The sequence below is a fragment of the Barbatula barbatula genome, assembly GCF_947034865.1.
Source record: "Barbatula barbatula genome assembly, chromosome: 4".
Lineage (NCBI taxonomy): Eukaryota > Metazoa > Chordata > Actinopteri > Cypriniformes > Nemacheilidae > Barbatula > Barbatula barbatula.
The window spans coordinates 8927441-8952930 of record NC_136768.1 but is presented as its reverse complement, the minus strand read 5'-3'; the positions used below and the strand labels follow the sequence as shown (position 1 = coordinate 8952930).

The 25490-nt window shown below is 37.2% G+C and overlaps 5 protein-coding genes across 16 annotated transcripts; all 5 read left to right on the top strand.

The window, feature by feature from the left end:
* The first annotated feature begins 456 nt into the window (after positions 1-456).
* On the top strand, positions 457-5205 carry LOC306892929 (uncharacterized protein). Of its 12 annotated transcripts, none has more exons than XM_079454338.1 (11): positions 457-681; positions 766-813; positions 974-1012; positions 1108-1146; positions 1310-1345; positions 1441-1479; positions 1640-1678; positions 1774-1812; positions 1912-1986; positions 2315-2359; positions 2742-3249. In XM_079454338.1, the coding sequence occupies exons 1-11, from the start codon at positions 608-610 to the stop codon at positions 2857-2859; spliced, it is 591 nt and encodes a 196-aa protein (XP_079310464.1). In that variant the 5' UTR covers positions 457-607; the 3' UTR covers positions 2860-3249. The 12 variants fall into 12 exon arrangements, 11 of the variants coding, with proteins under 11 accessions (XP_079310464.1, XP_079310471.1, XP_079310468.1 ...); XM_079454345.1 differs by having other exon boundaries at positions 461-681; positions 769-813; positions 977-1012; positions 1643-1678; positions 2742-3241; XR_013786516.1 differs by having other exon boundaries at positions 484-681; positions 1307-1345; positions 1912-2095; positions 2742-3133.
* A 616-nt stretch (positions 5206-5821) lies between these two features.
* LOC306893279 (uncharacterized protein) lies at positions 5822-7856 on the top strand. Its single transcript, XM_079455052.1, has 4 exons — positions 5822-6430; positions 6627-6701; positions 7037-7081; positions 7464-7856. Exons 1-4 carry the CDS (start codon positions 6357-6359, stop codon positions 7579-7581), a joined length of 312 nt encoding a protein of 103 aa, XP_079311178.1. The 5' UTR covers positions 5822-6356; the 3' UTR covers positions 7582-7856.
* Positions 7857-10543: 2687 nt separating this feature from the next.
* On the top strand, positions 10544-12578 carry LOC306893486 (uncharacterized protein). Its single transcript, XM_079455326.1, has 4 exons — positions 10544-11152; positions 11349-11423; positions 11759-11803; positions 12186-12578. The coding sequence occupies exons 1-4, from the start codon at positions 11079-11081 to the stop codon at positions 12301-12303; spliced, it is 312 nt and encodes a 103-aa protein (XP_079311452.1). The 5' UTR covers positions 10544-11078; the 3' UTR covers positions 12304-12578.
* A 2687-nt stretch (positions 12579-15265) lies between these two features.
* On the top strand, positions 15266-17300 carry LOC306893551 (uncharacterized protein). Its single transcript, XM_079455452.1, has 4 exons — positions 15266-15874; positions 16071-16145; positions 16481-16525; positions 16908-17300. The coding sequence occupies exons 1-4, from the start codon at positions 15801-15803 to the stop codon at positions 17023-17025; spliced, it is 312 nt and encodes a 103-aa protein (XP_079311578.1). The 5' UTR covers positions 15266-15800; the 3' UTR covers positions 17026-17300.
* A 3099-nt stretch (positions 17301-20399) lies between these two features.
* LOC306893550 (uncharacterized protein) lies at positions 20400-23018 on the top strand. The gene is made up of 4 exons (XM_079455451.1): positions 20400-20597; positions 20859-20909; positions 21374-21486; positions 22203-23018. The coding sequence occupies exons 1-4, from the start codon at positions 20524-20526 to the stop codon at positions 22382-22384; spliced, it is 420 nt and encodes a 139-aa protein (XP_079311577.1). The 5' UTR covers positions 20400-20523; the 3' UTR covers positions 22385-23018.
* The last annotated feature ends 2472 nt before the right edge of the window (positions 23019-25490 follow it).

The following is a 25490-nucleotide window of genomic DNA, read 5'->3' as shown; positions in this document are numbered from 1 at the left end:
ACTCCCTCTTTGGCCCCATGCAGTTCCTGGAAATTGCAATGCTGAACGCAATGAACATTTAACTGGAAAGAAAGATAAAAGCTGATATATCCTTTGATTCATAAGCAACTTTCTATATTCAATTCAAGTGTATTTCTATAGCGCTTTTCATTGCGGACTTGCAAAGAGGCTTTAAGTTATATTCATTTTGATATTGATAATAATAGTGACAAAAAGAATACACAGAATACATAAAAGACAGCTTAGTTCAAAAATGTTCAGTAAGATGTTCCGTCTTGTACAATAGTTACTTATTTAAACAAAAATCTGATATTTTCTCTATGTCTTATTATCACTCTTTCAACTCTTTCAAAATTTACTGTAATGCCCTCCATCACTGTGAGCAGCCAAATATTTTGATAGCAATGTTTGTCTATGTCTAGTCAAGGATAAAATCTGTTTAGTTCAATGGGAACCATTCACACATAGTTATGCCAACTGGATTCCATTCCCTGCCCATCCAACAGGATTTGACTGGACAGGGAGTGGAATAAATGCTTAAGACTGATCATATGTCATTAAGATTCCCTTTTTGTCAGCAAGTCATTGGTGGTGTTTAATAGACAACATGATTGCTATTTGGGTTCTGGGTATTCTGTTCCTAAACTACACTATTGGGTTTCCCATCCGCAACATCACAAGGTAATATTTTTCAAGCATGAGTAAGGTGTTAGTGTATACCCTTTAGTGTTAGTATATAATATGATGTATTGTGTTCTGTTTTAGCAGTGATGTTGATCATGTTGATGATTTGAACTTGAACGGCACTAACAGGTATACAAAACACAGTAAAACATTGTGGCCAATATATCTTACTATTTATATTTGTATAAAATCTTTTTAGGTGTGATTATATAATGTGTTCTGTTTCAGGAGTGAATTTGATAATGGTGATTAATTCATGATGCTTACGATGTATTGTGTTCTTTTTTAGCAGTAATGTTGATGATTTGATCTTGAACCTATTCGACAGGTATACAACATAAGTAAAACATTGTGGCTTATATATCTTACTATTTATATTTTTATAAAATCTTTTTAGGTAATATATCATGTGTTCTGTTTCAGGAATAAATCTGATGATTTGAACTTGAACGGCACTAACAGGTATACAAAACACAGTAAAACATTGTGGCCAATATATCTTACTATTTATATTTGTATAAAATCTTTTTAGGTGTGATTATATAATGTGTTCTGTTTCAGGAGTGAATTTGATAATGGTGATTAATTCATGATGCTTACGATGTATTGTGTTCTTTTTTAGCAGTAATGTTGATGATTTGATCTTGAACCTATTCGACAGGTATACAACATAAGTAAAACATTGTGGCTTATATATCTTACTATTTATATTTTTATAAAATCTTTTTAGGTAATATATCATGTGTTCTGTTTCAGGAATAAATCTGATGATTTGAACTTGAACGGCACTAACAGGTATACAAAACACAGTAAAACATTGTGGCTTATATATCTTACTATTTATATTTGTATAAAATCTTTTTAGGTGTGATTATATAATGTGTTCTGTTTCAGGAGTGAATTTGATAATGGTGATTAATTCATGATGCTTACGATGTATTGTGTTCTTTTTTAGCAGTAATGTTGATGATTTGATCTTGAACCTATTCGACAGGTATACAACATAAGTAAAACATTGTGGCTTATATATCTTACTATTTATATTTTTATAAAATCTTTTTAGGTAATATATCATGTGTTCTGTTTCAGAAATAAATCTGATGGTTTGAACTTGAACGGCACTAACAGGTATACAAAACACAGTAAAACATTGTGGGCAATATATCTTACTATTTATATTTGTATAAAATCTTTTTAGGTGTGATTATATAATGTGTTCTGTTTCAGAAGTGATAATGTCAAGATGCTTTCGAATGGGACAGAATTGAAAGTCACTGAGTATAAGACTAATAACACAGACGGGTAAGCAGAACATTAGCTTGGTTACATCGTGGCTTGTAACTAGCTAAATTTTACCATTCAATTCTGTGCAAAACATCACCCATTACTGGACTCCCGACCTAAATAATATGTGAGTGCAGTTTCACGTCTTTAACATATGCACAAAAATGTGATGAAATAGTAAAATCTTTGCTCTGCATTTTTAATCCTTTATCATCAAACCTTGATACACTGATTTATGTAAATGGCAAAACTACTGTGAGTATTTCAGTGTAATATACATGCAAGGTAAATTCAAGTCTGACTTTAATGTTTGATGTTTTATAATGTTATTTTGATCTCTTACCAGACTTAGAATGATCCAATATGAAACCGGCATCACATATCCCCAAGGGTGAGTTCTTCTGTGCAGTTTTGTGCTTCATGCTTTAACAGAAAATGGATGAAAAAATAAGTGTAAAAATCTTTGCTCCACTTTCCTTTTCAGTAAATTATGAATAGACTACTTAATTTTCTAACTATTCTATAGTATCTATGATAATTGAAAAACTATGTGAGGGTTAATTTTGTGTCATATTCTGTAATTACATTCTGTTTTGGTAAATGCTGGTTAGTGAGGCTTTTAAGTGGAACACTCTCAAAAAGGATGTCTTAATTAATTTCACATTTCTTGTGTTACAGAATTTTGAGAGTGAACAAAACAAATGACTTTTTAACAAACTTTAGGGAACATGATATAAATAAATGTTATGACGATTTGTTTTCGTACTTTTTAGGAATAGGGCATGCATCGTGTTTTCTTGTGTCATGCATGAACTGGACAGCAAATTGCAGATGGGGGATGAGACGGCAGGGGGATCCACACTGGACCCATATGGGCATGGGAAAAAATAGAAATAGTGTAGAAACAAGCACAACGTTTTGCTTTTATAATAGGTTTCTTTTTTTTGACACTGATCTTGATTTAACCTGTTGTAAATGACATGATACAGAAAATGTTTTATTTACAATCCACTAAAGACCTTCAGTTTGACAATAATTTAAGTTAACTGACAGGCACTTCCATCCAGAGCAACCTACAGATCATTTAAGCTGTGGCCTATCACATGTACTGGGAATCAAATGACTTTGGTTTTGTTAGCAATAAAGCTTTAGAAGTTGATACCACATGAATGAAAAATGAATTCTCTTTAATATGCTCATCTTACAATACAACACACCAAACTGATCCACATGTCGAAATCACATGATGTTTGTGAAATAAAAAGTAATTTATAAAATGATTATGGAGGCATCACATCTTGTTTGGCCCCAGCCAATGGTTATACACTCACCTAAAGGATTATTAGGAACACCATACTAATACTGTGTTTGACCCCTTTTGCCTTCAGAACTGCCTTAATTTTACGTGGCATTGATTCAACAAGGTGCAGAAAGCATTCTTTAGAAATGTTGGCCCATATTGATAGGAAAGCATCTTGCAGTTGATGGAGATTTGTGGGATGCACATCCAGGGCACGAAGCTCCCGTTCCACCACATCCCAAAGATGCTCTAAGGGTTGAGATCTGGTGACTGTGGGGTACAGTGAACTCATTGTCATGTTCAAGAAACCAATTTGAAATGACTCAAGCTTTGTGACATGGTGCATTATCCTGCTGGAAGTAGCCATCAGAGGATGGGTACATGGTGGTCATAAAGGGATGGACATGGTCAGAGACAATGCTCAGGTAGGCCGTGGCATTTAAACGATGCCCAATTGGCACTAAGGGGCCTAAAGTGTGCCAAGAAAACATCCCCCACACCATTACACCACCACCATCAGCCTGCACAGTGGTAACAAGGCATGATAGATCCATGTTCAAATTATGTTTACGCCAAATTCTGACTCTACCATCTGAATGTCTCAACAGAAATCGAGACTCATCAGACCAGGCAGCATTTTTCCAGTGTTCAACGGTCCAATTTTGGTGAGCTTGTGAAAATTGTAGCCTCTTTTTCCTATTTGCAGTGGAGATGAGTGGTACCCGGTGGGGTCTTCTGCTGTTGTAGCCCATCCGCCTCAAGGTGTGTGGCTTCACAAATGCTTTGCTGCATACCTCGGTTGTAACGAGTGGATATTTCAGTCAAAGTTGCTCTTCTATCAGCTTGAATCAGTCGACCCATCAACAAGGCATTTTCTCCCACAGGACTGCCGCATACTGGATGTTTTTCCCTTTTCACACCATTCTTTGTAAACCCTAGAAATGGCTGTGCGTGAAAATCCCAGTAACTGAGCAGATTGTGAAATACTTAGACCGGCCCATCTGGCACCAACCACCATGCCACACTCAAAATTGCTTAAATCGCCTTTCTTTCCCATTCTGACATTCAGTTTAGTGTTCAGGAGATTGTCTTGACCAGAACCACACCCCTAAATGCATTGAAGCAACTGCCATGTGATTGGTTGATTATATATTTGCATTAATGAGAAATTGAACAGGTGTTTCTAATAATCCTTTGGGTGAGTGTAAATGAAACACTATGAAAATCCTATACAGCAATATTTGTCCGATAACCATTCATTTTCCCACTCTAGTGTCCTAAGTTAAATTATACAGCTTGATTTGGCCTTGAAAACCATAAACTATGGAACATTAAACACGATTCTCTATAGCTATATCATATGAGTACACTCAGCTAAATAAACTGAAACAGTTTTACCAAACGATTGATCAGTTTCACATCACAAACCCACAGATCCACACTGAATAGAACTTTTCACTTTCTTTTCTCATGTGTGTCATTTGAACAATGTTTGGCCGTGGCTTATCCAAGGACACAATTTGTTCAGGTTTGTGGGAACCACTCACACATTCAGATATCATTAAATAGCATTTAAATGGGCGTGGGAAAGAATGTGCTCCAAACGGATCTGAGTCATTCAGATTCAGTCAGTGCTGGCTTTTGTATTCTGTTACTAAACAGCACATTTGGGCTTTCTATACGCAATGTCACAAGGTAATAATTTTTCAAGCATGAGTGAGGTGCTAATGTTGGCCTTGCAAAGAAGAAATGCAACAAAAACACTGGCATTGTGATGTAATGTAGATGTCAACTTGTATCTTTACCTGGCACTTGTTTTTTATGACTGTATGATGTGTAGAAAAAACTCAAAGCTACAAAAACACATTTAACTGCTATCTATATGTAGTAATGTTCCAAGTAAGTAAGGAAGGAGGTGGGAACCAGTGTACTGTTTTAAAAAAAAAATACAACAAAATGAAAGTAAAATGTCAGTAGCTCCCTCACGGTCGACTGCCGGCTACACAAACACAATAAAACATCACATATAATCCAGGCCTGGTCCTCTCTCGTCGTACCCTCCAGTCGCCGACTGGTGCAACGTGCAGCTGACACTCAGTATCACTCGCGTCACCGTCCTCACGCCGTTCCCTCCCGCCTCGCTCGTTTCACTATACATAATGAATTTCCTGTAGCTCAGTGGTAAGAAAGAGCATTGCGTTAACAACGTAATGTTTTGGGTTCGATCCCACGGGATTGCAGACACCTATGTATAAAATGTATTGGATAATGCTATGTAAGTTGCTTTGGATAAAAGCGTCTGCCAAATGCCTAAATGTAAATGTTCACTAGCAGGCAACTTTCTCCAAAGCAACTTACAGGTCATTAAAGCTATATATGTACTTCGAGAATCAAACCCATGACCTTGGTGTTGCTAGCAATAAAGCTTCCGAAAAACGATACCGCATTAATTCAATTCATATGACAGTCTCTTTAAAGATACTCATTTCACAAAAAATACATTCAACAAATTGATCCACCATGTCGAAATCAGGTTTGTGAAAAAACATGAAAGTATACGAAATGTATAAAATGATTCTGAAGGCATCACTTCTTCTTTAGCTTGTTCTGAATCCTAACTGGAATTTAATAATAGCTAGTGTGTCTGAATGGTGTACCACCATTAACATTATTATTCAGCTTGGTTTGTCGCAAAAGAGAGACGGTGGCTGTTAGTAACAATTCCCAACTCCAGTAACATTCCTGATAAAGCTGCTAAGCAAAGTAAAACTGTGAAAAAAACTGAATATCAACCCACTTGAGTAAACTGACTGTAATGTTTACCCATGATTACTGTCCAACGTTGTGACATTGTGAATTGATTCATTGTTGTCACTTTAGACCAAAATATTTTTCTAACATTGAGCAGAACTAATGGCTTGAATTCTTTAACCTTAAACAATGTTTGTTCATGTCTTATCCAAGGACCAAATCTACTCAGGCTTCTGGGAATCATTCAGACATTCATATATCAACAGATTAAAGAGCATTTGAATGGGCAGGGGAGAGAATATATGCCTTAAACTCAGTCATTCAAGTGTTGGACAACATGATTCCTGTTTGGGCTCTGAGCTTTCTTCTCCTGAACTACACTCTTGGGCTTCCCATCTTCAATACCACAAGGTATTTTGTGATACAAACACTAAATTTCTCTATAAAATAATACAGAAAATGTATAACTACATATGCAAAAATATGTTAGGGGTGGTATACAACGACAGGTATACAACATAAGTAAAACATTGTGGCTTATATATCTTACTATTTATATTTGTATAAAATCTTTTTAGGTGTGATTATATAATGTGTTCTGTTTCAGAAGTGATAATGTCAAGATGCTTTCGAATGGGACAGAATTGAACGTCACTGAGTATATGATTAATAACACAGACGGGTAAGCAGAACATTAGCTTGGTTACATCGTGGCTTGTAACTAGCTAAATTTTACCATTCAATTCTGTGCAAAACATCACCCATTACTGGACTCCCGACCTAAATAATATGTGAGTGCAGTTTGGAGTTTCACGTCTTTAACATATGCACAAAAATGTGATGAAATAGTAAAATCTTTGCTCTGCATTTTTAATCCTTTATCATCAAACCTTGATACACTGATTTATGTAAATGGCAAAACTACTGTGAGTATTTCAGTGTAATATACATGCAAGGTAAATTCAAGTCTGACTTTAATGTTTGATGTTTTATAATGTTATTTTGATCTCTTACCAGACTTAGAATGATCCAATATGAAACCGGCATCAAATATCCCCAAGGGTGAGTTCTTCTGTGCAGTTTTGTGCTTCATGCTTTAACAGAAAATGGATGAAAAAATAAGTGTAAAAATCTTTGCTCCACTTTCCTTTTCAGTAAATTATGAATAGACTACTTAATTTTCTAACTATTCTATAGTATCTATGATAATTGAAAAACTATGTGAGGGTTAATTTTGTGTCATATTCTGTAATTACATTCTGTTTTGGTAAATGGTGGTTAGTGAGGCTTTTAAGTGGAACACTCTCAAAAAGGATGTCTTAATTAATTTCACATTTCTTGTGTTACAGAATTTTGAGAGTGAACAAAACAAATGACTTTTTAACAAACTTTAGGGAACATGATATAAATAAATGTTATGACGATTTGTTTTCGTACTTTTTAGGAGTAGGGGATGCAACGTGTTTTCTTGTGTCATGCATGAACTGGACAGCAAATTGCAGATGGGGGATGAGACGGCAGGGGGATCCACACTGGACCCATATGGGCATGGGAAAAAATAGAAATAGTGTAGAAACAAGCACAACGTTTTGCTTTTATAATAGGTTTCTTTTTTTTGACACTGATCTTGATTTAACCTGTTGTAAATGACATGATACAGAAAATGTTTTATTTACAATCCACTAAAGACCTTCAGTTTGACAATAATTTAAGTTAACTGACAGGCACTTCCATCCAGAGCAACCTACAGATCATTTAAGCTGTGGCCTATCACATGTACTGGGAATCAAATGAATTTGGTTTTGTTAGCAATAAAGCTTTAGAAGTTGATACCACATGAATGAAAAATGAATTCTCTTTAATATGCTCATCTTACAATACAACACACCAAACTGATCCACATGTCGAAATCACATGATGTTTGTGAAATAAAAAGTAATTTATAAAATGATTATGGAGGCATCACATCTTGTTTGGCCCCAGCCAATGGTTATACACTCACCTAAAGGATTATTAGGAACACCATACTAATACTGTGTTTGACCCCTTTTGCCTTCAGAACTGCCTTAATTCTACGTGGCATTGATTCAACAAGGTGCAGAAAGCATTCTTTAGAAATGTTGGCCCATATTGATAGGAAAGCATCTTGCAGTTGATGGAGATTTGTGGGATGCACATCCAGGGCACGAAGCTCCCGTTCCACCACATCGCAAAGATGCTCTAAGGGTTGAGATCTGGTGACTGTGGGGTACCGTGAACTCATTGTCATGTTCAAGAAACCAATTTGAAATGACTCAAGCTTTGTGACATGGTGCATTATCCTGCTGGAAGTAGCCATCAGAGGATGGGTACATGGTGGTCATAAAGGGATGGACATGGTCAGAGACAATGCTCAGGTAGGCCGTGGCATTTAAACGATGCCCAATTGGCACTAAGGGGCCTAAAGTGTGCCAAGAAAACATCCCCCACACCATTACACCACCACCATCAGCCTGCACAGTGGTAACAAGGCATGATAGATCCATGTTCAAATTATGTTTACGCCAAATTCTGACTCTACCATCTGAATGTCTCAACAGAAATCGAGACTCATCAGACCAGGCAGCATTTTTCCAGTGTTCAACGGTCCAATTTTGGTGAGCTTGTGAAAATTGTAGCCTCTTTTTCCTATTTGCAGTGGAGATGAGTGGTACCCGGTGGGGTCTTCTGCTGTTGTAGCCCATCCGCCTCAAGGTGTGTGGCTTCACAAATGCTTTGCTGCATACCTCGGTTGTAACGAGTGGATATTTCAGTCAAAGTTGCTCTTCTATCAGCTTGAATCAGTCGACCCATCAACAAGGCATTTTCTCCCACAGGACTGCCGCATACTGGATGTTTTTCCCTTTTCACACCATTCTTTGTAAACCCTAGAAATGGCTGTGCGTGAAAATCCCAGTAACTGAGCAGATTGTGAAATACTTAGACCGGCCCATCTGGCACCAACCACCATGCCACACTCAAAATTGCTTAAATCGCCTTTCTTTCCCATTCTGACATTCAGTTTAGTGTTCAGGAGATTGTCTTGACCAGAACCACACCCCTAAATGCATTGAAGCAACTGCCATGTGATTGGTTGATTATATATTTGCATTAATGAGAAATTGAACAGGTGTTTCTAATAATCCTTTGGGTGAGTGTAAATGAAACACTATGAAAATCCTATACAGCAATATTTGTCCGATAACCATTCATTTTCCCACTCTAGTGTCCTAAGTTAAATTATACAGCTTGATTTGGCCTTGAAAACCATAAACTATGGAACATTAAACACGATTCTCTATAGCTATATCATATGAGTACACTCAGCTAAATAAACTGAAACAGTTTTACCAAACGATTGATCAGTTTCACATCACAAACCCACAGATCCACACTGAATAGAACTTTTCACTTTCTTTTCTCATGTGTGTCATTTGAACAATGTTTGGCCGTGGCTTATCCAAGGACACAATTTGTTCAGGTTTGTGGGAACCACTCACACATTCAGATATCATTAAATAGCATTTAAATGGGCGTGGGAAAGAATGTGCTCCAAACGGATCTGAGTCATTCAGATTCAGTCAGTGCTGGCTTTTGTATTCTGTTACTAAACAGCACATTTGGGCTTTCTATACGCAATGTCACAAGGTAATAATTTTTCAAGCATGAGTGAGGTGCTAATGTTGGCCTTGCAAAGAAGAAATGCAACAAAAACACTGGCATTGTGATGTAATGTAGATGTCAACTTGTATCTTTACCTGGCACTTGTTTTTTATGACTGTATGATGTGTAGAAAAAACTCAAAGCTACAAAAACACATTTAACTGCTATCTATATGTAGTAATGTTCCAAGTAAGTAAGGAAGGAGGTGGGAACCAGTGTACTGTTTTAAAAAAAAAATACAACAAAATGAAAGTAAAATGTCAGTAGCTCCCTCACGGTCGACTGCCGGCTACACAAACACAATAAAACATCACATATAATCCAGGCCTGGTCCTCTCTCGTCGTACCCTCCAGTCGCCGACTGGTGCAACGTGCAGCTGACACTCAGTATCACTCGCGTCACCGTCCTCACGCCGTTCCCTCCCGCCTCGCTCGTTTCACTATACATAATGAATTTCCTGTAGCTCAGTGGTAAGAAAGAGCATTGCGTTAACAACGTAATGTTTTGGGTTCGATCCCACGGGATTGCAGACACCTATGTATAAAATGTATTGGATAATGCTATGTAAGTTGCTTTGGATAAAAGCGTCTGCCAAATGCCTAAATGTAAATGTTCACTAGCAGGCAACTTTCTCCAAAGCAACTTACAGGTCATTAAAGCTATATATGTACTTCGAGAATCAAACCCATGACCTTGGTGTTGCTAGCAATAAAGCTTCCGAAAAACGATACCGCATTAATTCAATTCATATGACAGTCTCTTTAAAGATACTCATTTCACAAAAAATACATTCAACAAATTGATCCACCATGTCGAAATCAGGTTTGTGAAAAAACATGAAAGTATACGAAATGTATAAAATGATTCTGAAGGCATCACTTCTTCTTTAGCTTGTTCTGAATCCTAACTGGAATTTAATAATAGCTAGTGTGTCTGAATGGTGTACCACCATTAACATTATTATTCAGCTTGGTTTGTCGCAAAAGAGAGACGGTGGCTGTTAGTAACAATTCCCAACTCCAGTAACATTCCTGATAAAGCTGCTAAGCAAAGTAAAACTGTGAAAAAAACTGAATATCAACCCACTTGAGTAAACTGACTGTAATGTTTACCCATGATTACTGTCCAACGTTGTGACATTGTGAATTGATTCATTGTTGTCACTTTAGACCAAAATATTTTTCTAACATTGAGCAGAACTAATGGCTTGAATTCTTTAACCTTAAACAATGTTTGTTCATGTCTTATCCAAGGACCAAATCTACTCAGGCTTCTGGGAATCATTCAGACATTCATATATCAACAGATTAAAGAGCATTTGAATGGGCAGGGGAGAGAATATATGCCTTAAACTCAGTCATTCAAGTGTTGGACAACATGATTCCTGTTTGGGCTCTGAGCTTTCTTCTCCTGAACTACACTCTTGGGCTTCCCATCTTCAATACCACAAGGTATTTTGTGATACAAACACTAAATTTCTCTATAAAATAATACAGAAAATGTATAACTACATATGCAAAAATATGTTAGGGGTGGTATACAACGACAGGTATACAACATAAGTAAAACATTGTGGCTTATATATCTTACTATTTATATTTGTATAAAATCTTTTTAGGTGTGATTATATAATGTGTTCTGTTTCAGAAGTGATAATGTCAAGATGCTTTCGAATGGGACAGAATTGAACGTCACTGAGTATATGATTAATAACACAGACGGGTAAGCAGAACATTAGCTTGGTTACATCGTGGCTTGTAACTAGCTAAATTTTACCATTCAATTCTGTGCAAAACATCACCCATTACTGGACTCCCGACCTAAATAATATGTGAGTGCAGTTTGGAGTTTCACGTCTTTAACATATGCACAAAAATGTGATGAAATAGTAAAATCTTTGCTCTGCATTTTTAATCCTTTATCATCAAACCTTGATACACTGATTTATGTAAATGGCAAAACTACTGTGAGTATTTCAGTGTAATATACATGCAAGGTAAATTCAAGTCTGACTTTAATGTTTGATGTTTTATAATGTTATTTTGATCTCTTACCAGACTTAGAATGATCCAATATGAAACCGGCATCAAATATCCCCAAGGGTGAGTTCTTCTGTGCAGTTTTGTGCTTCATGCTTTAACAGAAAATGGATGAAAAAATAAGTGTAAAAATCTTTGCTCCACTTTCCTTTTCAGTAAATTATGAATAGACTACTTAATTTTCTAACTATTCTATAGTATCTATGATAATTGAAAAACTATGTGAGGGTTAATTTTGTGTCATATTCTGTAATTACATTCTGTTTTGGTAAATGGTGGTTAGTGAGGCTTTTAAGTGGAACACTCTCAAAAAGGATGTCTTAATTAATTTCACATTTCTTGTGTTACAGAATTTTGAGAGTGAACAAAACAAATGACTTTTTAACAAACTTTAGGGAACATGATATAAATAAATGTTATGACGATTTGTTTTCGTACTTTTTAGGAGTAGGGGATGCAACGTGTTTTCTTGTGTCATGCATGAACTGGACAGCAAATTGCAGATGGGGGATGAGACGGCAGGGGGATCCACACTGGACCCATATGGGCATGGGAAAAAATAGAAATAGTGTAGAAACAAGCACAACGTTTTGCTTTTATAATAGGTTTCTTTTTTTTGACACTGATCTTGATTTAACCTGTTGTAAATGACATGATACAGAAAATGTTTTATTTACAATCCACTAAAGACCTTCAGTTTGACAATAATTTAAGTTAACTGACAGGCACTTCCATCCAGAGCAACCTACAGATCATTTAAGCTGTGGCCTATCACATGTACTGGGAATCAAATGAATTTGGTTTTGTTAGCAATAAAGCTTTAGAAGTTGATACCACATGAATGAAAAATGAATTCTCTTTAATATGCTCATCTTACAATACAACACACCAAACTGATCCACATGTCGAAATCACATGATGTTTGTGAAATAAAAAGTAATTTATAAAATGATTATGGAGGCATCACATCTTGTTTGGCCCCAGCCAATGGTTATACACTCACCTAAAGGATTATTAGGAACACCATACTAATACTGTGTTTGACCCCTTTTGCCTTCAGAACTGCCTTAATTCTACGTGGCATTGATTCAACAAGGTGCAGAAAGCATTCTTTAGAAATGTTGGCCCATATTGATAGGAAAGCATCTTGCAGTTGATGGAGATTTGTGGGATGCACATCCAGGGCACGAAGCTCCCGTTCCACCACATCGCAAAGATGCTCTAAGGGTTGAGATCTGGTGACTGTGGGGTACCGTGAACTCATTGTCATGTTCAAGAAACCAATTTGAAATGATTCGAGCTTTGTGACATGGTGCATTATCCTGCTGGAAGTAGCAATCAGAGGATGGGTACATGGTGGTCATAAAGGGATGGACATGGTCAGAGACAATGCTCAGGTAGGCCGTGGCATTTAAACGATGCCCAATTGGCACTAAGGGGCCTAAAGTGTGCCAAGAAAACATCCCCCACACCATTACACCACCACCATCAGCCTGCACAGTGGTAACAAGGCATGATAGATCCATGTTCAAATTATGTTTACGCCAAATTCTGACTCTACCATCTGAATGTCTCAACAGAAATCGAGACTCATCAGACCAGGCAGCATTTTTCCAGTGTTCAACGGTCCAATTTTGGTGAGCTTGTGAAAATTGTAGCCTCTTTTTCCTATTTGCAGTGGAGATGAGTGGTACCCGGTGGGGTCTTCTGCTGTTGTAGCCCATCCGCCTCAAGGTGTGTGGCTTCACAAATGCTTTGCTGCATACCTCGGTTGTAACGAGTGGATATTTCAGTCAAAGTTGCTCTTCTATCAGCTTGAATCAGTCGACCCATCAACAAGGCATTTTCGCCCACAGGACTGCCGCATACTGGATGTTTTTCCCTTTTCACACCATTCTTTGTAAACCCTAGAAATGGTTGTGCGTGAAAATCCCAGTAACTGAGCAGATTGTGAAATACTTAGACCGGCCCATCTGGCACCAACCACCATGCCACACTCAAAATTGCTTAAATCGCCTTTCTTTCCCATTCTGACATTCAGTTTAGAGTTCAGGAGATTGTCTTGACCAGAACCACACCCCTAAATGCATTGAAGCAACTGCCATGTGATTGGTTGATTAGATATTTGCATTAATGAGAAATTGAACAGGTGTTTCTAATAATCCTTTGGGTGAGTGTATATGAAACACTATGAAAATCCTATACAGCAATATTTGTCCGATAACCATTCATTTTCCCACTCTAGTGTCCTAAGTTAAATTATACAGCTTGATTTGGCCTTGAAAACCATAAACTATGGAACATTAAACACGATTCTCTATAGCTATATCATATCAGTACACTCAGCTAAATAAACTGAAACAGTTTTACCAAACGATTGATCAGTTTCACATCACAAACCCACAGATCCACACTGAATAGAACTTTTCACTTTCTTTTCTCATGTGTGTCATTTGAACAATGTTTGGCCGTGGCTTATCCAAGGACACAATTTGTTCAGGTTTGTGGGAACCACTCACACATTCAGATATCATTAAATAGCATTTAAATGGGCGTGGGAAAGAATGTGCTCCAAACGGATCTGAGTCATTCAGATTCAGTCAGTGCTGGCTTTTGTATTCTGTTACTAAACAGCACATTTGGGCTTTCTATACGCAATGTCACAAGGTAATAATTTTTCAAGCATGAGTGAGGTGCTAATGTTGGCCTTGCAAAGAAGAAATGCAACAAAAACACTGGCATTGTGATGTAATGTAGATGTCAACTTGTATCTTTACCTGGCACTTGTTTTTTATGACTGTATGATGTGTAGAAAAAACTCAAAGCTACAAAAACACATTTAACTGCTATCTATATGTAGTAATGTTCCAAGTAAGTAAGGAAGGAGGTGGGAACCAGTGTACTGTTTTAAAAAAAAAATACAACAAAATGAAAGTAAAATGTCAGTAGCTCCCTCACGGTCGACTGCCGGCTACACAAACACAATAAAACATCACATATAATCCAGGCCTGGTCCTCTCTCGTCGTACCCTCCAGTCGCCGACTGGTGCAACGTGCAGCTGACACTCAGTATCACTCGCGTCACCGTCCTCACGCCGTTCCCTCCCGCCTCGCTCGTTTCACTATACATAATGAATTTCCTGTAGCTCAGTGGTAAGAAAGAGCATTGCGTTAACAACGTAATGTTTTGGGTTCGATCCCACGGGATTGCAGACACCTATGTATAAAATGTATTGGATAATGCTATGTAAGTTGCTTTGGATAAAAGCGTCTGCCAAATGCCTAAATGTAAATGTTCACTAGCAGGCAACTTTCTCCAAAGCAACTTACAGGTCATTAAAGCTATATATGTACTTCGAGAATCAAACCCATGACCTTGGTGTTGCTAGCAATAAAGCTTCCGAAAAACGATACCGCATTAATTCAATTCATATGACAGTCTCTTTAAAGATACTCATTTCACAAAAAATACATTCAACAAATTGATCCACCATGTCGAAATCAGGTTTGTGAAAAAACATGAAAGTATACGAAATGTATAAAATGATTCTGAAGGCATCACTTCTTCTTTAGCTTGTTCTGAATCCTAACTGGAATTTAATAATAGCTAGTGTGTCTGAATGGTGTACCACCATTAACATTATTATTCAGCTTGGTTTGTCGCAAAAGAGAGACGGTGGCTGTTAGTAACAATTCCCAACTCCAGTAACATTCCTGATAAAGCTGCTAAGCAAAGTAAAACTGTGAAAAAAACTGAATATCAACCCACTTGAGTAAACTGACTGTAATGTTTACCCATGATTACTGTCCAACGTTGTGACATTGTGAATTGATTCATTGTTGTCACTTTAGACCAAAATATTTTTCTAACATTGAGCAGAACTAATGGCTTGAATTCTTTAACCTTAAACAATGTTTGTTCATGTCTTATCCAAGGACCAAATCTACTCAGGCTTCTGGGAATCATTCAGACATTCATATATCAACAGATTAAAGAGCATTTGAATGGGCAGGGGAGAGAATATATGCCTTAAACTCAGTCATTCAAGTGTTGGACAACATGATTCCTGTTTGGGCTCTGAGCTTTCTTCTCCTGAACTACACTCTTGGGCTTCCCATCTTCAATACCACAAGGTATTTTGTGATACAAACACTAAATTTCTCTATAAAATAATACAGAAAATGTATAACTACATATGCAAAAATATGTTAGGGGTGGTATACAACGACAGGTATACAACATAAGTAAAACATTGTGGCTTATATATCTTACTATTTATATTTGTATAAAATCTTTTTAGGTGTGATTATATAATGTGTTCTGTTTCAGAAGTGATAATGTCAAGATGCTTTCGAATGGGACAGAATTGAACGTCACTGAGTATATGATTAATAACACAGACGGGTAAGCAGAACATTAGCTTGGTTACATCGTGGCTTGTAACTAGCTAAATTTTACCATTCAATTCTGTGCAAAACATCACCCATTACTGGACTCCCGACCTAAATAATATGTGAGTGCAGTTTGGAGTTTCACGTCTTTAACATATGCACAAAAATGTGATGAAATAGTAAAATCTTTGCTCTGCATTTTTAATCCTTTATCATCAAACCTTGATACACTGATTTATGTAAATGGCAAAACTACTGTGAGTATTTCAGTGTAATATACATGCAAGGTAAATTCAAGTCTGACTTTAATGTTTGATGTTTTATAATGTTATTTTGATCTCTTACCAGACTTAGAATGATCCAATATGAAACCGGCATCAAATATCCCCAAGGGTGAGTTCTTCTGTGCAGTTTTGTGCTTCATGCTTTAACAGAAAATGGATGAAAAAATAAGTGTAAAAATCTTTGCTCCACTTTCCTTTTCAGTAAATTATGAATAGACTACTTAATTTTCTAACTATTCTATAGTATCTATGATAATTGAAAAACTATGTGAGGGTTAATTTTGTGTCATATTCTGTAATTACATTCTGTTTTGGTAAATGGTGGTTAGTGAGGCTTTTAAGTGGAACACTCTCAAAAAGGATGTCTTAATTAATTTCACATTTCTTGTGTTACAGAATTTTGAGAGTGAACAAAACAAATGACTTTTTAACAAACTTTAGGGAACATGATATAAATAAATGTTATGACGATTTGTTTTCGTACTTTTTAGGAGTAGGGGATGCAACGTGTTTTCTTGTGTCATGCATGAACTGGACAGCAAATTGCAGATGGGGGATGAGACGGCAGGGGGATCCACACTGGACCCATATGGGCATGGGAAAAAATAGAAATAGTGTAGAAACAAGCACAACGTTTTGCTTTTATAATAGGTTTCTTTTTTTTGACACTGATCTTGATTTAACCTGTTGTAAATGACATGATACAGAAAATGTTTTATTTACAATCCACTAAAGACCTTCAGTTTGACAATAATTTAAGTTAACTGACAGGCACTTCCATCCAGAGCAACCTACAGATCATTTAAGCTGTGGCCTATCACATGTACTGGGAATCAAATGAATTTGGTTTTGTTAGCAATAAAGCTTTAGAAGTTGATACCACATGAATGAAAAATGAATTCTCTTTAATATGCTCATCTTACAATACAACACACCAAACTGATCCACATGTCGAAATCACATGATGTTTGTGAAATAAAAAGTAATTTATAAAATGATTATGGAGGCATCACATCTTGTTTGGCCCCAGCCAATGGTTATACACTCACCTAAAGGATTATTAGGAACACCATACTAATACTGTGTTTGACCCCTTTTGCCTTCAGAACTGCCTTAATTCTACGTGGCATTGATTCAACAAGGTGCAGAAAGCATTCTTTAGAAATGTTGGCCCATATTGATAGGAAAGCATCTTGCAGTTGATGGAGATTTGTGGGATGCACATCCAGGGCACGAAGCTCCCGTTCCACCACATCGCAAAGATGCTCTAAGGGTTGAGATCTGGTGACTGTGGGGTACCGTGAACTCATTGTCATGTTCAAGAAACCAATTTGAAATGATTCGAGCTTTGTGACATGGTGCATTATCCTGCTGGAAGTAGCAATCAGAGGATGGGTACATGGTGGTCATAAAGGGATGGACATGGTCAGAGACAATGCTCAGGTAGGCCGTGGCATTTAAACGATGCCCAATTGGCACTAAGGGGCCTAAAGTGTGCCAAGAAAACATCCCCCACACCATTACACCACCACCATCAGCCTGCACAGTGGTAACAAGGCATGATAGATCCATGTTCAAATTATGTTTACGCCAAATTCTGACTCTACCATCTGAATGTCTCAACAGAAATCGAGACTCATCAGACCAGGCAGCATTTTTCCAGTGTTCAACGGTCCAATTTTGGTGAGCTTGTGAAAATTGTAGCCTCTTTTTCCTATTTGCAGTGGAGATGAGTGGTACCCGGTGGGGTCTTCTGCTGTTGTAGCCCATCCGCCTCAAGGTGTGTGGCTTCACAAATGCTTTGCTGCATACCTCGGTTGTAACGAGTGGATATTTCAGTCAAAGTTGCTCTTCTATCAGCTTGAATCAGTCGACCCATCAACAAGGCATTTTCGCCCACAGGACTGCCGCATACTGGATGTTTTTCCCTTTTCACACCATTCTTTGTAAACCCTAGAAATGGTTGTGCGTGAAAATCCCAGTAACTGAGCAGATTGTGAAATACTTAGACCGGCCCATCTGGCACCAACCACCATGCCACACTCAAAATTGCTTAAATCGCCTTTCTTTCCCATTCTGACATTCAGTTTAGAGTTCAGGAGATTGTCTTGACCAGAACCACACCCCTAAATGCATTGAAGCAACTGCCATGTGATTGGTTGATTAGATATTTGCATTAATGAGAAATTGAACAGGTGTTTCTAATAATCCTTTGGGTGAGTGTATATGAAACACTATGAAAATCCTATACAGCAATATTTGTCCGATAACCATTCATTTTCCCACTCTAGTGTCCTAAGTTAAATTATACAGCTTGATTTGGCCTTGAAAACCATAAACTATGGAACATTAAACACGATTCTCTATAGCTATATCATATCAGTACACTCAGCTAAATAAACTGAAACAGTTTTACCAAACGATTGATCAGTTTCACATCACAAACCCACAGATCCACACTGAATAGAACTTTTCACTTTCTTTTCTCATGTGTGTCATTTGAACAATGTTTGGCCGTGGCTTATCCAAGGACACAATTTGTTCAGGTTTGTGGGAACCACTCACACATTCAGATATCATTAAATAGCATTTAAATGGGCGTGGGAAAGAATGTGCTCCAAACGGATCTGAGTCATTCAGATTCAGTCAGTGCTGGCTTTTGTATTCTGTTACTAAACAGCACATTTGGGCTTTCTATACGCAATGTCACAAGGTAATAATTTTTCAAGCATGAGTGAGGTGCTAATGTTGGCCTTGCAAAGAAGAAATGCAACAAAAACACTGGCATTGTGATGTAATGTAGATGTCAACTTGTATCTTTACCTGGCACTTGTTTTTTATGACTGTATGATGTGTAGAAAAAACTCAAAGCTACAAAAACACATTTAACTGCTATCTATATGTAGTAATGTTCCAAGTAAGTAAGGAAGGAGGTGGGAACCAGTGTACTGTTTTAAAAAAAAAATACAACAAAATGAAAGTAAAATGTCAGTAGCTCCCTCACGGTCGACTGCCGGCTACACAAACACAATAAAACATCACATATAATCCAGGCCTGGTCCTCTCTCGTCGTACCCTCCAGTCGCCGACTGGTGCAACGTGCAGCTGACACTCAGTATCACTCGCGTCACCGTCCTCACGCCGTTCCCTCCCGCCTCGCTCGTTTCACTATACATAATGAATTTCCTGTAGCTCAGTGGTAAGAAAGAGCATTGCGTTAACAACGTAATGTTTTGGGTTCGATCCCACGGGATTGCAGACACCTATGTATAAAATGTATTGGATAATGCTATGTAAGTTGCTTTGGATAAAAGCGTCTGCCAAATGCCTGAATGTAAATGTTCACTAGCAGGCAACTTTCTCCAAAGCAACTTACAGGTCATTAAAGCTATATATGTACTTCGAGAATCAAACCCATGACCTTGGTGTTGCTAGCAATAAAGCTTCCAAAAAACGATACCGCATTAATTCAATTCATATGACAGTCTCTTTAAAGATACTCATTTCACAAAAAATACATTCAACAAATTGATCCACCATGTCGAAATCAGGTTTGTGAAAAAACATGAAAGTATACGAAATGTATAAAATGATTCTGAAGGCATCACTTCTTCTTTAGCTTGTTCTGAATCCGAACTGGAATTTAATAATAGCTAGTGTGTCTGAATGGTGTACCACCATTAACATTATTATTCAGCTTGGTTTGTCGCAAAAGAGAGACGGTGGCTGTTAGTAACAATTCCCAACTCCAGTAACATTCCTGATAAAGCTGCTAAGCAAAGTAAAACTGTGAAAAAAAACTGAATATCAACCCACTTGAGTAAACTGACTGTAATGTTTACCCATGATTACTGTCCAACGTTGTGACATTGTGAATTGATTCATTGTTGTCACTTTAGACCAAAATATTTTTCTAACATTGAGCAGAACTAATGGCTTGAATTCTTTAACCTTAAACAATGTTTGTTCATGTCTTATCCAAGGACCAAATCTACTCAGGCTTCTGGGAATCATTCAGACATTCATATATCAACAGATTAAAGAGCATTTGAATGGGCAGGGGAGAGAATATATGCCTTAAACTCAGTCATTCAAGTGTTGGACAACATGATTCCTGTTTGGGCTCTGAGCTTTCTTCTCCTGAACTACACTCTTGGGCTTCCCATCTTCAATACCACAAGGTATTTTTTGATACAAATACTAAATTTCTCTATAAAATAATACAGAAAATGTATAACTACATATGCAAAAATATGTTAGGGGTGCAATTAATTAATTAATATACAGCATAATAAAAAATAGATTGTAGCTTCTCTGCATGTGGTGATCTTGGTGCTATGGCCAATTCAACTGCAAGTGCACGAAAAGTTAACGCATGCAAAGCCAGTCTGAAGTTGACACAAAATGGTGACAGATTTAGAAATTGTGTTTTTTTTAACCAGTGGACATGAAATGGGAACCACTCTTAACGACACAGCAAAGAACTTTACAGGGTGAGTATATTAGGATCATAAAATCATAAATTGTTGTTAAGATGATACAAGACTCTGAAATCTACAACTGGATTTTTCACAGAATGTTAATATTTTGAGCTCTTGTTGAAATAATGATGTATGTTTTTTAGTTTTTTCGATGACACATTATAATTCTTATGGGAACTTTAAATGTCCTACAGCCTCCAATAGTATGTATTTTATTTGACATATTGTTTCTGTTCTTTATAGTCTTTAAGATTTTCTTCAAAAATAAAAAGTGTGCCCTAAAAATGTTGTTTCATCCAATAGAAATAAGATGATCAGATGATCAGGCACATATTTACCATAAAAATGTATATTATTGACAATTCACAATATTATTACTAAAATGTAATGTGTTACTGTATTACTGTGTAATAATTCATAATTTATCATAAAAAATAATTATCTACTTAAATCTACTTTTCTTGTTTTCTCAAAAGGTTTCATGCACCATTTTGTTTTTTGCCAACTTGTTCCTTGTCGAACCTGGTTTCGTCTTTACAGACAGGGGATGAGACGGCTGGAGACCTGGCCAGTGATCCGATGGGTTTAGGCAAGAAGTGAAAACAATGGGGAAGGGTGGGCAGAATGTGGAAGTTTGATGATATCTTACAGTGAATTGATTCATTTTGGATGTGCTGTAGTTTTTATTGATGGTGAAAACAGGAAACATGCCATAAGTAATGTCATAAGACACATTGCCTTTTGTCAGAATGGGGTAGTGCTGATTCTGTTTTTATTTTAACAACATTAATAAAATACTCTTAATAAATGATTTCATTTTATTTTGTAAAATTGATACCCTTTGTTGTTTATTGAAAAATACTTTTGTATCTTTGTATGTTTCCAAACCGTAAAAAATCCTTTATTATTTTAGAAATAAAATGCACGCAAGGTATCTAGCTTAATTAGTTTTAATGTATAATACATTAAAAAACAACGTTATGCTAAATAATGTACAGGGCACCACAATACATTCCAGGTAGTAAATGTTTAGCTGAAACCAGCAGAGGTCCCCATTCTATTACAATTCAAGGATAACAATACATATACTAAAACAATCATTTCCAGTGAGAATATATATATATATATATCAACTATGTGTGTCAATGTCCTTCAAGTTTTACTATAGTATGAGAAAAATGTACAAGCAAACAGTGTGACAGTGTTTTACACCAAAATGTAATGCCAAATTTCCATTTCAACCCTGTAAGAAATATTAAAGTGAAACTTATAATAAAAATTGACAAAAATCCTGTTTCCACATAGAAAAGTGTCTACAAAACTACTTTTTTGAGATGGTTCTCGACCAGGGAGGTGCAGAGGTACTACAGTGGGACGCGACGGTTCCCCCGAAACCCCAACCATTGCTCGATCTCGAATGCACATTGATGGAGGGAAATGTTCCATCTGAAGCTGCACGCTTGAGCGGCCACGCAGACTCATTGTAGGTCCTGCGCAGTGCTATTTCAGCTTGCGCACAAAAGCTTAATATCTACAAAGTAGGCAAACGTCCACTCAGAAAGCAGCAGCAATTACCTCTACATCATCCTAAGACACAGGTAGATCATATAAGTTATGTATGTTTATAAATATATTATGTGCTTATAGTAATATTTCCCCAAACACAGAGGATGCCCACCTGACGAACCCATTGAAGCCTCGGACCTCCTTTCCCCCCATATTCTTGACTGCTCCTCTGTCACGCTTATAGTGTAGGAAATGTCTTATTGGGCAATTAAACTGTGCTGAAATATTGTAACTATAACACATAGTCCTACTGAACGATTCTGTCTTTCAGACTGTAATTTCAGAATAAGCGCAAATCCCGATGCGCCAGTTCTTTAGGAGGGCGTGACCGTTGAAACGTTTAGAGCCATGCCAAACGCATGTGTCCATTTATTACTTCTTAAAACACAATAATCAATTCAAAACTACCATACTATATACATGTGTAATGTTTTTATTTATTTTACAAATCCAAAGAAAATGTAAAACATATAAACAGCTAATATTGTTAACAATAAACTTCAACTTAATCTGATGTTATGATGCAGATTCAAAAATAAATATACAATGGCCTTTAACTGTCCTTTATTTTGTCTCAATCACAGCCGAGATCACAATATTTTTGAAGCCCTGCACTGGACTCCAGACTGACGAGGATGAGCGCCGTGGAAGAATTAGTTCTGGCCTATTAGTTCCACTTCCACCCCTTTCCAACCTTCCGAACGAGTCCAGTAATTCCACTGCAACTCACAAGCTCGCGAGGCCAGCAGCTTTAGAGAATATTGTGTTGTCAGAGAAGAAAGATACTTTTATCTGTTATGACTTCACGTTAATCAAAGGTTCTCCATCATCACATCCACTCGTCAATCAATCTGGAACGTGGCGTGTCATGTCGTGCCATTAACCGCCCTCTTAAGGAAACAAAATAAGCCTTTAATGATTTCTGTGGGTCGAGGGAAGACTGCTAACTACTCCACCCACCTGTTCGTCCTCTGCAAAGGGCGAGTCGGTCATAAAGACAGTGATGCAGTAGCTTTTGGTGAAGATGCTAGGTGTTGTGTTTGTTGGAGGCATAAGGCAAGTAAGATTACAATGAGATATTAAATACATTTTATTACCGCTTTGAAAAAAAGAGACCAACAAACCAACTTTTTATAATAAATGAAGATAATACATGGAGACCAAGGGGAGTCTTCAGATGTTCAGCTTTTCTAATGTGTCTCTTAATCTATTAATCAGCATCTTAACAGAATCTCACAAATTGTTTAACACCTAAAATTTGCCTTGGGAACACAGAGAATTCAATTTAAAACTTATTTCTTATTTTGACTAAAGGGAGCAACATTTTTTGTCAAATTTATGTTTTATTTCACTTAATGTAAAGTTTGTTGACACATTGAACATAACTGAGAACACATGCAATTTGAGTTATGAGAAGTAACCACTGCACCTGTCCTCTCTCTTTGCACCTGTCCTCTGACAATTGTGAAAATTGCCGTGCTGACATAAATACGCTTAGCCTAAAGTCGTTTGCTTGACTTTTCCTTGTTTTACTGGGTTTAACTGGTCTCCTAGTGGCGACCCTTCACTGGGAGACTGTTAACTTTTAACAGCAGGTAGATGAACTTTGTTTGAAGGATTTTATGTCTTCTACTTTTTTCACTACACTTGTTATGTTCTTTATGTCACTGCCTTTCTTTCAGTAAACATTACGGTTGTCTGTCAGGTTTTAATGGTTTGCTCTGCTGCAAACAACAGCTTTTCTGACAGTGGTGAGGTTACTGCAAAGTGGATAAAATCAAAGAGGAAACCTCATGCTGTGCCGTGAACGTGGACTTCTGCCACACACATACCCACACAAAAGATGTTTTCCTCATGCGGACCAAAAAATGTCCCCATAAGCTCACTGAAAACTGCAAAAAAAGGCTTTACCACCCACCAACAACCCATCCTCCCCCACACACCATTTCTCCATAAGTTTTTTTGTAATCAAGACTAGTTCATTTCGTATCACTATTTGATACTTCTTGGGCAATCACTTGAGTTACCCAAGATCTTCCACCATGTTTAAACATAAATCCTGGGGGGTCGATGATCCTCATCATTGGCGTACCCTGCTCTATCAATCCATCCTTCTCTTCTTATCTTCATCGCTCACTGGCTGAATGAGCTGTCGATGTAGGCTGATCTTTAGGGCTTATATAATGAGAGTGTTTCAGCATCACCTCCTGTCTCCGCTCAAAGCCACTGATGTGCCTCTATCCACCCTGATTCATTGAATCCCTCTACATTGTGTGAAGAATAGGCCAACCCTCTGTGCGAGATCCTGTCATTACATTACAGATGCTGTATTATTTGTCATGGAGCGGATGGTTTCCCATCCGATCTGACTTATTGTGTACTAACTTACTACATTGAAAGTCTCATTGAGCAACATAAGGTTTAGCTGTTTGAGTACAATAGAGATCATCTCCAATCAAATTTTTGTGCTTTTAATAGCATAAGATGAACATTTTATCTATATGGTATAAATCTTATTTCAACTCAATTCAGCTAAACCCAACCCATCTCAGCTTGACTCGACTCGGCTCGAGATGTACTGTAAATATTCTAACCTTAATCTCATATAATTTCTTCCTGATTAAATTTAATTTACTCATTTCAACTCAGTTTAACCAAACAAAATTTAATTCCACTTAGCTCGAAACAATTCTAAACATACTGTAATTTGTATTACATTAATTCAAAGGATCTGATATCTGTTATGAACGACTCAAGAGTCAAATGCAGGAGAATTGAGACTTTATTAAACCAGCACAGAAAGCCCGCACAGTGAATAATTGACACAGACAGTAAGGGTGAAAGTCAAAAATAGCAACAGTCAATTAGGCTCGAGCGCTCGGCCAGGAGACTACACCAAGAGGTGCGTATTCCAGTAGGGGGGAAAATAATCATGACCTAAATGCAGGTCAACGCAAAAAAAGTCCGCCTAGAGTGGTCAAAGGAAAATCCACCTGCTGAAAGCAAGGCAAAGCAACGTAATTCCAC

What these genes read in the sequence shown, in the direction of transcription:
- LOC306893486 (XM_079455326.1), top strand. Translation starts at nt 11,079, where the DNA reads ATGATTCCTGTTTGGGCTCTGAGCTTTCTTCTCCTGAACTACACTCTT. An exon ending in CCCATCTTCAATACCACAAG is followed by an intron (nt 11,153 to 11,348) that starts GTATTTTGTGAT and finishes GTTCTGTTTCAG; the next exon opens with AAGTGATAATGTCAAGATGC. An exon ending in ATGATTAATAACACAGACGG is followed by an intron (nt 11,424 to 11,758) that starts GTAAGCAGAACA and finishes ATCTCTTACCAG; the next exon opens with ACTTAGAATGATCCAATATG.
- LOC306892929 (XM_079454335.1), top strand. Translation starts at nt 608, where the DNA reads ATGATTGCTATTTGGGTTCTGGGTATTCTGTTCCTAAACTACACTATT. An exon ending in ATCTTGAACCTATTCGACAG is followed by an intron (nt 1,013 to 1,107) that starts GTATACAACATA and finishes GTTCTGTTTCAG; the next exon opens with GAATAAATCTGATGATTTGA. An exon ending in AACTTGAACGGCACTAACAG is followed by an intron (nt 1,813 to 1,911) that starts GTATACAAAACA and finishes GTTCTGTTTCAG; the next exon opens with AAGTGATAATGTCAAGATGC.
- LOC306893279 (XM_079455052.1), top strand. Translation starts at nt 6,357, where the DNA reads ATGATTCCTGTTTGGGCTCTGAGCTTTCTTCTCCTGAACTACACTCTT. An exon ending in CCCATCTTCAATACCACAAG is followed by an intron (nt 6,431 to 6,626) that starts GTATTTTGTGAT and finishes GTTCTGTTTCAG; the next exon opens with AAGTGATAATGTCAAGATGC. An exon ending in ATGATTAATAACACAGACGG is followed by an intron (nt 6,702 to 7,036) that starts GTAAGCAGAACA and finishes ATCTCTTACCAG; the next exon opens with ACTTAGAATGATCCAATATG.
- LOC306893551 (XM_079455452.1), top strand. Translation starts at nt 15,801, where the DNA reads ATGATTCCTGTTTGGGCTCTGAGCTTTCTTCTCCTGAACTACACTCTT. An exon ending in CCCATCTTCAATACCACAAG is followed by an intron (nt 15,875 to 16,070) that starts GTATTTTGTGAT and finishes GTTCTGTTTCAG; the next exon opens with AAGTGATAATGTCAAGATGC. An exon ending in GGCATCAAATATCCCCAAGG is followed by an intron (nt 16,526 to 16,907) that starts GTGAGTTCTTCT and finishes CGTACTTTTTAG; the next exon opens with GAGTAGGGGATGCAACGTGT.
- LOC306893550 (XM_079455451.1), top strand. Translation starts at nt 20,524, where the DNA reads ATGATTCCTGTTTGGGCTCTGAGCTTTCTTCTCCTGAACTACACTCTT. An exon ending in CCCATCTTCAATACCACAAG is followed by an intron (nt 20,598 to 20,858) that starts GTATTTTTTGAT and finishes TTTTTTAACCAG; the next exon opens with TGGACATGAAATGGGAACCA. An exon ending in ACAGCAAAGAACTTTACAGG is followed by an intron (nt 20,910 to 21,373) that starts GTGAGTATATTA and finishes TTTTCTCAAAAG; the next exon opens with GTTTCATGCACCATTTTGTT.